At 41.3% G+C, this 12,114-nt stretch overlaps 1 protein-coding gene across 1 annotated transcript; it reads right to left on the reverse strand.

Annotated features, from left to right (window-relative positions):
- Positions 1-8,316: 8,316 nt before the first annotated feature.
- LOC306818916 (uncharacterized protein) lies at positions 8,317-9,815 on the reverse strand. Its single transcript, XM_079336653.1, has 4 exons — positions 9,541-9,815; positions 9,373-9,441; positions 8,784-8,930; positions 8,317-8,711 (listed from the first exon to the last, which is right to left on the reverse strand). The coding sequence occupies exons 1-4, from the start codon at positions 9,577-9,579 to the stop codon at positions 8,397-8,399; spliced, it is 570 nt and encodes a 189-aa protein (XP_079192779.1). The 5' UTR covers positions 9,580-9,815; the 3' UTR covers positions 8,317-8,396.
- Between the last annotated feature and the right edge of the window lie 2,299 nt (positions 9,816-12,114).

The following is a 12,114-nucleotide window of genomic DNA, read 5'->3' on the forward strand; positions in this document are numbered from 1 at the left end:
GGCAGTAATCTGAGCGGCATGTGCGATGACAGTCTGGACATGTAATGGATCAAAATGTCAGTTTACAGCAGCGTGGATCTAGGCAAACGGAGCAATGATCCATGCACCGGTGGCTACAGATACTATTGTAACCCGTAAAGCAGTTTAAGCATACGTAAGGAGTGCCCAAGAAAGACTTAAGATGTTTTATTCCGTAATAATGATTCTCGTGGAGAAAAAGATAGAGCGTTGCTGTGTGGAATTTAGCGAGGGCACGGCTGCCTTTGATTCTGTAAAAAACCACTATCTTACAGTCTAAGGTTTTTTCAAAGAGGGAAATGTCACTAAATGTCACGTCTCTCTCGTCTGTAAACCCTGCTCTTTTTTGAAACTCCGCCCCTAGTCTTTCAGCTTCTGTGATTGACGGCCGGGTTAAGTAGCAGAGCTAGATTAATTGCAAAACACAGGCTGTTGTTTTGATTTTCTACGACGTACAGAAATCCTTTTACTAACCACTTCGCTGTCGAGCATTGAATCCAGTTTTCTTCTACCTGAACCGCGAGGATTACGAATCAACTGTACCGTTAATTCTAGATCCTGATCTGTCATCAGTGACATGTTTGACTGAACGAGCTCATCCAGCAGATTCTGAAACATAAGGAGACCCGTCTCGTCCTCGTTCGTTCTCGTTAAACGGGATACGCTTTTACTAAAATGCTGACCCCTCAGTTCCATTTGGATAACATCTTGCGTTTGCGCTTGTGAAAAGATTCTGTTACACAGTTCCTGAGCTGTACCCATCACGGTACACCCATATTAATGCGTAACCTTTACGTGATAGCCGTAAATTATATAAATTAGTATAACTTACAGGTATTCATGGTGTCGATGAGGTTTTCAAGTCGCTGGCGCGTAGATCTACAAGTTGGACGTCTTGTGAACAGATGCCGTAATATTCACTCTCTCTTATAACCTTCCATTTTGAATGGACTTTTTTAAACTCTTATGGTGATTGTTTTTAAGGTCATTATACAGGATTTTCCCCCTACGATCGAACCGTATAATGTCTATTGTCTCCGGATTTCTCCCAGATCTGTTCTATTCAATACACATTTTCTTCGGCTGCGGTGAAGAGGCTTTACAAGTTTCTTTGGTTTTGTTTATGAAAATGGTAAACAATATTCTGTCATCTTTTTTTGTTGAACACAGCTTCCACCGTGTTGCAAAACAATCTTCTTGTTCATCTTCCTTACTTTTTAACATGTTTACACACACAAAAATTATTATTTTCACTCAAATCATGAAAAATCCTCCTCCTCCCTCACAGACACATTTCTCACACGAAACTCTGCCACACCTCCTGACAATCTCATTGGATCAAGAAAAGGGGTGGGATAACCAACAAAAATATGGTAATCTCATTGGATTGTAAAAGAAAAGGGGAGGGACATCCTCCTGCTCTCATTGGCTCATCAAGAAAAGGGGAGGGACATCATCCTGCAATCTCATTGGCTCACACATAACAATAGGAACAATAGACCTGTCACTTTTGACAAAGTGTTTTATATAACACTCTAAGGGGGAGAGACACTTGTGATGTGGAAACATCCCATTGGATGAAAGGGGGAGAGACACTTGTGATGTGGAAACATCCCATTGGATGAAAGAGGGCCTTAATCCTAATGTTGCAGTCTCATTGGTCCAAACTGAAAAATGACAACAATTGACCTGTCCCTTTGACAAGAAGTGCATTATATACTCTCTTGCAGTATCTTGTTTGAAGTACTATGCCCAAGTCTGAGCTTAGTAATAACTTCCTCCCTTCTTTCTGCTGCCTCATTCTTTATATGATCAAAATGCTTCCCAATGTTTTTGCCACTCCTGAGTGAAAATCCCAGAAGAACTAAACCAATTTAAAAACTCTCTCCACCCTTTTCCCCCATACACACACTCTCCCCACAAACACAGAGATGTCAACTGAAGGTGTTGACTCGCTGGTGTCACACTCCTAACTGAAGGAAAGAACCTCCTTTTATAGAGCAGCCAGGCTGATGAGCACAGGCTGATTGCAATGAGGACAGGTGCTCTCAATGATCGGCTCGTTAGAAGCGCTGGCGGTCAGAGGCTACCTTCATCTTTAACAGTTACATATTCAGCTGTCCAAAAGTACAGCCATTGTTTTCTCAGCTTAAATAGTGTGGTTCACATGGTCATTTAAATAAAAAAACTATAGCGAACATCAGTCACATGTTCCCCCAGGCTGCATTAACCCAGCATGCCAAAGAAATATCTGCATCTGTGATTCCAGATGGATTGTTTGACTATAGGATGCCAATCGGTTTAAGGGACGCTCGTGCCACTTTCAAACAGCTAATGCTCATGGTATTGCAGGGTCTCGACAATACAGAGGCTTACATTGATTATGTAGTATCCAGCAACTCCTTGTCTGAACATCTCAAGCCTGTCAGAGCGGTGTTTGAAAGGTAAAAACAGCTAACCGAACTGCCAACTTAGAAAGTTCTGAGATTGCTAAAGCCACTGTTGATTACCTGGGGAAAGTGGTTGGACAGGGGAGGTGCTAAATATGGCTTCAAAGGTTATGTAGTTTATAGTGTTAATGTTTTTTTGTGTTTTTAGTTTTTCTGTAAGGGGACCTTGAGTGTCATGAAAGGCGTCCTTGAATAAAATGTATTATTATTAAAGGTAAAGGCCATTATAAACATTCCCATGCCTACCTCCCGCAGGGAGCTCAAATGGTTTTTAGGGATGGCTGGCTATGACATGGAATTTTGCAGAAATGTTGCGTAAGTAGCAGCCCCCCCCCTTACACACTTCACCAGCTCAAAGGTCTTTTACCATTGGACCCCAGAGTACTGGATTGCTTTCAAAAAAATCAAAGCACTCTTAGCCACAGCACCTGTACTAATAGCTCCTGATATTAGTCATCCTTTTCTCCTCTACATAGATGCCAGCTACATCAATGTAAAACCCTTTGTTGTTTCTGCAGCGGTCTGCCTCCACTAACCGTAGGTTGCTCTGTTGAAGTTTAGCATTGCAAGAGATGCAAAATCCAACATGTAGGAAAAAACATTCTAGTTGCTCATTGTCTGTCACGATTCATATTTGAATGATTGGTCATTTGCTTTTTGGCTGAAGTTTACTCTACTCAGTACAGTGGGGCAATTTTAGTTGTTCTGAACATGAACAACTATTTGCTTTTCTAATGGGGAATTGTTTTTTTTGATACTAGCTATTTGTGTTTATGGTTTGAGTTTAACTACAGTGTCCCAGATTAATATGTCACTGTTACAGATGGAGGTAGCCTGTGACCTCCAGCGCTTCTAACGAGCTGATCATTGAGAACACCTGTCCTCATTGCACCCAGTCTTTGCTCATCAGCCTGGCTGCTCTATAAAAGGAGGTTCTTTCCCTCAGTTAGGCGTGTGACACCAGAGAGTCAACATCTTCAGTTGACTTCTCTGTTTGTGGAAAGAGTGTTGTAAGGTTGGGAATGGGGAAGAGGCTTTCAAAAGAAGTTGCAAAAGGTTCCAACTTTTGTTTGAGGCCAGATTCTTTAGTTCGTCTACTTTCTTTCAGTAGAATTAGGAGATGACTGTGGAGACTTATAACTCCACCTCTCCTTTTAGAAACCCAAAGGCCTTATTTTTGTTTTTTTATGAAGGTGCAATATCCTATTTGTTAGTTTTCCTCTCTGTGACTTCTGTCCTTCATAACAATTGAGGGCTTGTCAGGGAAATAATTAAAAAATTCACTTGAGAAACATTGGCAAGTCCCATTAACCTATCACACCAAAGAATTGTCTGCACTTGTTTTTTTTTTTCCAGATGAATTGTTAGAATAACTGATGCCCCGTCCACATGTAGCCGGGTATCTCACTAAACGAAGATGTTTTTGCCTCTCAGCCACACGAAAATGCAGATTGACAGCATCAAAAACGAAGCTTTTAAAATTCTCCGACCAAAGTGAAGATTTGCGAATTCTTCGTTTGTGTTTGCTTGTGGACGTCAATAACCGGGGTTTTGCGTTTTGAAACGTCACTGCCTGTGACAAAAGTAGATGTCCCCTCCAACGTTTTTTTGTTCAGGCACTTTTTTGTGAAAATTTCCGTATGTTCTGGTCCTCACTCCTGCCGTTGTTGGAGTTACTTCGTCCTCACATTGAAGTGCAGTCTACTGTCATGCAATCAACAGTCGGTGTTAAAAAAAAAAAAAAGTGTCCCGGATGCTTCATTATTTAGCAGACGAAGGGAGATTACCAAACAAACGGCGAATGCGTTTGGATTGTCAGGGCAGGTTGAATCAAAAAATGTTCGGCAGGTGTGTAAAGCTGTAACGGTGCACTTGGGACCCAGGTGCACCGTTCCCTTCTTTCCCTCAGTCACACGCCTAACTGAGGGAAAGAACCTCCTTTTATAGAGCAGCCAGGCTGATGAGCAAAGACTGGGTGCAATGAGGACAGGTGTTCTCAATGATCAGCTCGTTAGAAGCGCTGGAGGTCACAGGCTACCTCCATCTGTAACAGTGACATATTAATCTGGGACACTGTAGTTAAACTCAAACCATAAACACAAATAGCTAGTATCACAAAATACCAATTCCCCATTAGAAAAGCAAATAGTTGTTAATGTTCAGAACAACAAAAATTGCCCCACTGTACTGAGTAGAGTAAACTTCAGCCAAAAAGCAAATGACCAATCATTCAAATATGAATCGTGACAGACAATGAGCAACTAGAATGTTTTTTTCCTGTACCGTATTTTCCGCCCTATAAGGCGCACCGTATTATAGGGCGCACCTTCAATGAATGACATATTTTAAAACGTTTTCCATATATAAGGCGCACCGCCTTATAAGGCGCACTGCTACAGTAGAGGCTTGGGTTACGTAATGCATCCATTGGACGGTGCTGCGCTAAAGGGAATGTTGCAATGAAAAATGTTGAATGATGAAAACAGTCAGATTAAAGTTGAATAAACTGTTTTATTATTTTCTGCCGTATTAGTACGGTATTTTCGTGTCACGGTTTATTTTTTAACAACAGCAAGGTAAAACATGTAGTGCAACATTTATCTCACATAGTGGAGAGGAACTTTTCCTCCACTCAGTAAACGCATAAAAAACATTTTGATGCTGTTACGGTAAATTAAACGTTAGTGCAATCACAATATAGTAACACTCGTAATAGTGTAAAACAATAACTCAAAAAAAGCAGTTATTAATTAAGAACTAATAACTCAAATATCACGCGTTAATGTTCATATTCACAATATGACCGACCTTGTTCAACTGTAAACACACAAAAGAAACGCATAAAGCTCACTTTATCAGTTCATTCCTCATCTACGAATCCCTCCAATTCTTCTTCTTCAGTGTCCGAATTAAACAGCTGGGCGAGTGTGGCATCCAACACGCCCAGCTCCACCTCATCATCAAAGTTGTCATCAGTTGAGACTGATATATCAGCCCAGGCATTTACGATCCACTGGCAGATAGTGGCGTACGTCGTCCGGCGCTGTCTCCCCGTCTTGGTGAACGTGTGTTCGCCTTCTGTCATCCACTGCTCCCACGCAGTTCGCAGTCTAGCTTTGAATGCTCTGTTGACGCAAACATCTAGCGGCTGGAGTTCTTTTGTCAATCCACCCGGAATGACGGCGAGCACTGAATTAGTGTGCTTCACTTGTTTTTTTGACACAATCGGTGATATGTGCGCGCGCATGGAGTCGCAGATCAATAGGGACGGAGCTGTGTGAAAAAAGCCACCCGGTCTCTAACTGCAGCCATCTCGCTTTGCGCCCGCGGAAACTCTGTTTAGTCTTCTTTACTTGGCGCAGCTCATCCTCTTGCTTCCTCCACTTCCGCACCATCGATTCGTTGATATTAAACTCTCTCGCTGCTGCTCTATTCCCGTGTTCTGCTGCGTGACTGATCGCCTTGAGTTTAAACTCTGCGTCGTAAGCGTGTCTCTTAGAAGGAGCCATTTCAGGGTCTTTAAACAAACACACGAATGAAACGCCGTTTTTATATATCCCAGCATGCATCGCGCACTACTTCTTCTACGTCCGCGGCTGCTTACCGTAGTTGCAATACCTGTTGCGCCTCAATATTGATCCATATATAAGGCGCACCGGATTATAAGGCGCACTGCCAGCTTTTGAAAAAATTTAAGGTTTTTAGGTGCGCCTTTATAGGGCGGAAAATACGGTAGTTAAGTTTTGTCTTAAACCTGCAATATGCTCTTTAACAAATGGCATCATGTGTAGAGAAACATTTCCCGCTGTACCGGATGTTACTAACAGTTCAGCTCTCTGCTGACTCATTGGCAGCTAGCCACAAGCTAATTAGCACAAGAGTAGAACTTTCCGGTTGTAATGTACAATATTTTAACAACCCCTTTCCTCCACGGTAACAGTCGGTAATAGAGAATATTCTGCCTTATTTCTAACACCCAGGATGTGTTTGTGTACCGTGAAAGTCTTAAATAGTAAGGAGAGATGTCTTTGCAACACTTACCGCAAAAAATCCAGAGACGAGTGACACTAACGCGCTTGTGCAGATGAAGCAGTCTGTGAGCGAGGCGTTCAATGTCCCTCGGAATAAAGGAATTCACTGACATCGAGGCCATGCACACAGTATTTTCATGTTTTGTCTTTTTTTGCACGGAGATCATTTTGAAGATGTTTGTTGAGAAGTTTGACATTTATAAATTAAAGTTATTACATTGCTACTATATTTGTTAACACATAGTAGCGGTTGGCATCATTACTGCATTTTGCCCACAACAGTTTTATCTATAGAATTATATCTGTCTATCTTTCTAAAAAAAAAAAAAAAAAAGGTATGTATAATCTGTTAGACCTATATATGATTATGCTGGTGGGATGATAAAATGTAGTGTAAATATGTTTTGAAATGGTCCCCTTTATTCCTAAAGGGATCCGGCCCGTGGGCCGTAAGTTTGACAAGGTCACACAAAAAAAACCATTGCTGTATGAGGGTCATGAACCCCGTCTTCCTGAGCGACAGCGCTACATACTGCCGCTCTGCTACGAAACTAGTTGTAGTGTCAATGAGAACATATTCAATATAAATAGTGGCAGAAAAAACAACGCGTAAACATGCGAAAGTTTTGTTGTTGTTTTGTTGTCAAACATCAGAATCACTTTTATTGGCCACGTTGAACACACAAGGAATTTAAGTTCGGGAGACTTTAGTCCATCTAGAAAATGTAAACAATTAACTAAAAAGATAACCAAGCAATGAAAGATTAATATGCAAAGACTAAATAAACAGATTATGCCGATGGGTGCCCAAAACCAAAGCGATAAAAAGTGTGGCAGCTGAAAAAGACAATTAATTTTATTGATTGATCAATGAAAGAGAGAGCTCTAATAGGCTACTTATATTATTACGTGGTTTAAGTTATTGTTTTAATTGTATAGTCACTTTGTCCAAGAAAAACGATTTATTTTGACATAACATAAACTTCACATACAAATTAAACAATTATTTAAATCTTTAATTATTTAAAACAAATGAACAATAACTCCTTTCAACATAAAAATTAAACACATTGATCAATAAAAAACATTTAAAACATACATACATTATTTTCCTTCTTCCCCCTCCATCTATTCTTCCTCCAGCTGCCCCTGCTTCCCCTCTTTGTAGTCCTCCCCCTTCTTTTTCCCCTCTTCATCCTCCCCCTCTTCCTCTCCTTTCCCTCTTCCATCCCTGTCTTTCCCTACTGCAATGACTTCCTGTACCACCCCCCCCCCCCCCCCCCCCCCCCCTTTGACCGAAATATACACAGGGAAAGGGACCGACATTATTTTTGGAAACAAATCCCCCCCATTTCTCCTCAGAAATGAGCGACGGAGCGCAGCGGTGGGATTTGGAAAGATTATTTTATGCATTTGGACATGAAATGGGATCTACCTGAAGCTGGAGGACAAGGCGGCCAATACGGAGGACCAGGAAGAGCGTGAGGTCAAAGGGGAATGAATGGGAATGGGAGCGCTTAAATAGTCCAGAGCGACAGGTAAAAATACACCCAGCACAGGTCTCCAAAGCAGGTCTTACCACAAAAGTAATATAGACATTAGGTAAGGACATGCTCCGTGATCGATTCAATCTCTTTTAAAAGGAGGGAACCAAGTACTCTACATTAGGAAAAAAATAAGAATTCATTTTATTGATTGATCAATGAAAGACAGAGCTCTAATAGGCTACTTATATTACGTGGTTGAAGTTGTTGCGTTTTAATTGTACAGTCACTTTGTCCAAGTAAACAATCAGTCACTTTGTTCAAGTAAACAATTATTTTTAACACGAAAATTAAACAAACGCATTTTTTTAAATCAGTAACAATCAATTAAAACGAAGTACTTTCAACAGAAATTACAAACATTGATCAATAAGAAAAAAAAATACATTCTTCCCCATACACCTCTTCTTCCTCCAGCTGCCCCTCTTCATCCTCCCCCTCTTCCATCCTTGTCTTTCTCCAATGGAATCACTTCCTGTACCACCCCCCCCTTTGAGCGAAATAAAAACAGGGAAAGGGACCGACGTAATTTTTGGAAACAATAGCCCCCATTTCTCCTCAGAAATTAGAGGCATTTCCCCACTCTCCAAAAGCAGGTGAAGCCACCCCGGCTGCCCTGGCACGGTGTCCGCCCCCAGGCATTTGGCCTCCTGGCTGGTGCTGGCCTCCTGATGGCAAGAAATAAACATTAGTTAAACAGCTAATTATACTTAATTGGCTGAGACTTAATAAAAACCTACCAGAATTTCCGTAAATTGAGTAGAGTGAGATTTAGTCCCAAACCCTGACTCTCGGGACTTAAGGTGGGTGACCTCCAGCCAGGCTCCAGCCGCCACAGGGCATAGGGCGACCTCCCTCCACAGAGTGACGCCAACCCTGTGATTGTCCTTAAATAAATAGAAAAATAGTATTGTGTTTTATGGGGCTTTGATCCAGTATGCATACATTTTAAATAACGACAACCCATTTTAGATGTAAATCATTCCACAATGACAGGATAAATGAGTTACCTAAACAGGCTACACATTCCCATTGCAAAATAATGAAAGCATTTTTATCAAAAGTGCTGCTATGTATAGTTGTCTACTGCATTCCCCTTCCTAATTTCCCTTTTATTCAAATCTTTGCACATGTTCGCTCAACCTCTGAAATGATGACTCTGACTTCCATCAGTACATTACAGGTGCTTTTATTCTCTCTATTTCACTCCAATGCTGAAGCTGTCCTGCTGCTAACAATAAACAATAAGAGGCTGAGAGTGACAGAGAGACACAGGGTCAATGAGAGACAGATTCAGAGCAGTTACTTCATATAATATATCTAACTTACTTGTTCCAGGACAATGTCTCTGATGGGGACCTTGTCCCTACCCATGCTGACTGCTCGTATGGTGGACACCTGTATGGAAGAAATATTTTGTTGGTATTAAACATTTAACACGCAAGTATTAAAAAAATCCTCTCTATGTATGTGTATGTGTGTGTCTGTTATACTGACCTCCACCACCATCCCCTTCAGGGTGAACAGCCCCGGCATCCCCCTGGCCTCTGCCCAAGTCTTCTCTGGACTCAGAGGGTTGAGTAGGAGCTGCCCCTGCTCCCTGAGGTCAGCGCTCACCTCAAAAGTAAGGCTCCTAAAAAGCCTTGCCTGTGCTGTGATATTTAAACTGTATGGTGGGGCTGTCCCATGAAGGGAATATCCCCGGAGGGCATAACCCACACCAAGTTGTAATTTCAATTTTGAGGACTCAAAAAGAGTCGCCTTTTTGATGGTCTCACCATCACTCAAGATGAGCACCCTATTTTCTCTCTTTACCAAGGGGAAAACCGCCCCCCCCTCAAACACCCATGAAAGTGTTTTCAATTTTTTTTTCAAAAAGAAAAATGATGTGCAGGGGTGGGGGAGTGAAATCGGGGCCATGGTGTTGGCCGCAGACGGCGTTTATCTTCATCTGTATGAGAGTAAAGAAAAAAGACATTTTGTTAAAAAAAACAACTTGAGAAAACGTCCGCTTTCAACATAAAAGTGATCAGGATCGTTATCAGACTTCTGCAGAGCTTGATGACGAGATAGTCATTTGAATCAGGTGTGTTGAAGAGGGAGACATCTAAAACATGCAGGATTGTGGCTCTTGAGGACAAGGGTTGGCCACCCCTGTAAAAATGCATAATACAATCCTCTCCGTTACATAAAATGTGGCAATTAAGATAAATAGTTAATATATTGAGCCGTTTGGAAGATTACATTGGACTATTGTAAAATCAAACCAGTGTTTGAGAAGAGTGGCAACCTGCTTAATTTCAACTTTAAATTCTAGCTTTCTCAACATATAAATGTTACATGTCCTAATCTGTATTATATTCTTGGCAATGAATACACAATAATATATACACATAAGACAATAAGCTAACATTTCTAGCATAAAGGCTATAATTAGAAAATGTTGTCCTTACCATTGTTCCTGCTTTGAAGGATGACCAAAGACTGACCGAAGCACTTTTAAGAGCTCAGTTAAGAGCAGGAACTTGTGTGTAGGTGCAATCAAGAGTAACCGCAGTCAGCTGGCAGTAGTAAAATTAGTACAACAAGTAAAAGTGTCCCACCACATACACACACATTGAAAAACGTGGAAGACAGCAAAAAACATCAGCAAACATTTGGAGGTATAGTTTAAAAAATATACAAGATAGCAAAACAATGTAAATGTAGTAAAAGTAGCAGGTGAAAGTAGCACAAACGGTTGAAGAGTAGTGTTGATCGCAGGAGCTGGGGATCGAACACTCAACCTTCTGAGTGAAACGTTTCCCATTCATTTCAATGGGGCAGAATTTGGTGGAAAAAGTGAAATAACTTAAAGTAAAAGTAGTACAAACGTGAAAAGTCATAGCCATAATTAGCAGAAAAAGCTGAACAGAACTAGAAAATTTGCATTTCCCTGCGGAAAATGCGTGTGAATGCTTCACATGCATTCATACGCAAAGACAGTAGCAAAACTAAAACAAGAAGAAGTAAAAGTATCTGAAGAAGAAGAAGAAGATGTAGCAAAAGCAGAAATACAAGAAGCAGAAGAAGAGGAAACAGCAGAAAAAACAGTAGTAAAATTAGTAAAAAGTCATAGCCATAATGAGCAGAAAAAGCTGAACAGAATGATAGTTGAACGGTGAAAGTAGCACAAACGGTTGAAAGAGTAGTGTTGCTCGGAGGAACAGGGGATCGAACCCTCGTCCTTCTGAGTGAAAGGCGAAGAGTCACAAACTGAGCCACAGCCGAAGCAGAGGAAATAGCAGGAAAAATACCATAAGCATAAGAAGAGGTGGAAAAGTTGAAACGTTTCCCATTCATTTGAATGGGGCAGAATTTGGTGGAAAAAGTGAAATAACTTAAAAAGTAAAATTAGTACAAACGTGAAAAGTCATAGCACACTTGAGCAGAAAAAGCTGAACAGTATGATAGTTTTCAAACCAAAGTGTCAGGTTTGGAGACACGAATGCGCAGAGCGCAAGCACCCAAACGACGGAGGTAAAGGGCAAAGCAAAGCAGCAGAGGCAACGTGCCAGTGCCACTGCAGACCACTGACGACACCTAAAGAAAAATACATTTGGATTACCAACTAAACTAAACCTGAGGAGCTACAAAAAAATGTGGAAACCATACCGCTGAAGGTGCTTCAAAGCTGCACGGTCCAGGGCTTGGATGGCCGATGGAGGGGGTGCGTTGAGCAACAGGTTACTCGCTAATGTGAGCCAGGAGTGCACAATGCAAAGCAATCTGCCTGGCCTGCAGCGTGGCTGCAACCCAAACGCTGGTTAGACAGTCACTTTTAGAAATGTATCAGGCACAGCGCTTAAATGGTCCACCAGACCAGAGCGACAGGTAAAAGTACACCCAACACAGGCCTCCAAAGGCCGTCTTACCACAAAAGTAATATAGACATTAGGTAAGGACATGCTCCGTGATTGAGTCAATCTCTTTTAAAAGGAGGGAACCAAGTACTCTACATTAGGAAAGAAAATAAGACAATTCATTTTATTGATTGATCAATGAAAGAGAGATCTAATAGGCTACTTATAT

This window comes from Symphodus melops (genome assembly GCF_947650265.1).
Source record: "Symphodus melops genome assembly, chromosome: 23".
NCBI classification, from domain to species: Eukaryota; Metazoa; Chordata; class Actinopteri; order Labriformes; family Labridae; genus Symphodus; species Symphodus melops.

Excerpts from the sequence above, each read along its gene's own strand:
- LOC306818916 (XM_079336653.1), bottom strand. The coding sequence starts at position 9,579 with ATGCCGGGGCTGTTCACCCTGAAGGGGATGGTGGTGGAG. Across the intron at positions 9,442-9,540 it reads TGAAGGGGATGGTGGTGGAG|GTGTCCACCATACGAGCAGT; the intron begins GTCAGTATAACA and ends TCTTCCATACAG. Across the intron at positions 8,712-8,783 it reads CTCAATTTACGGAAATTCTG|GAGGCCAGCACCAGCCAGGA; the intron begins GTAGGTTTTTAT and ends TCTTGCCATCAG.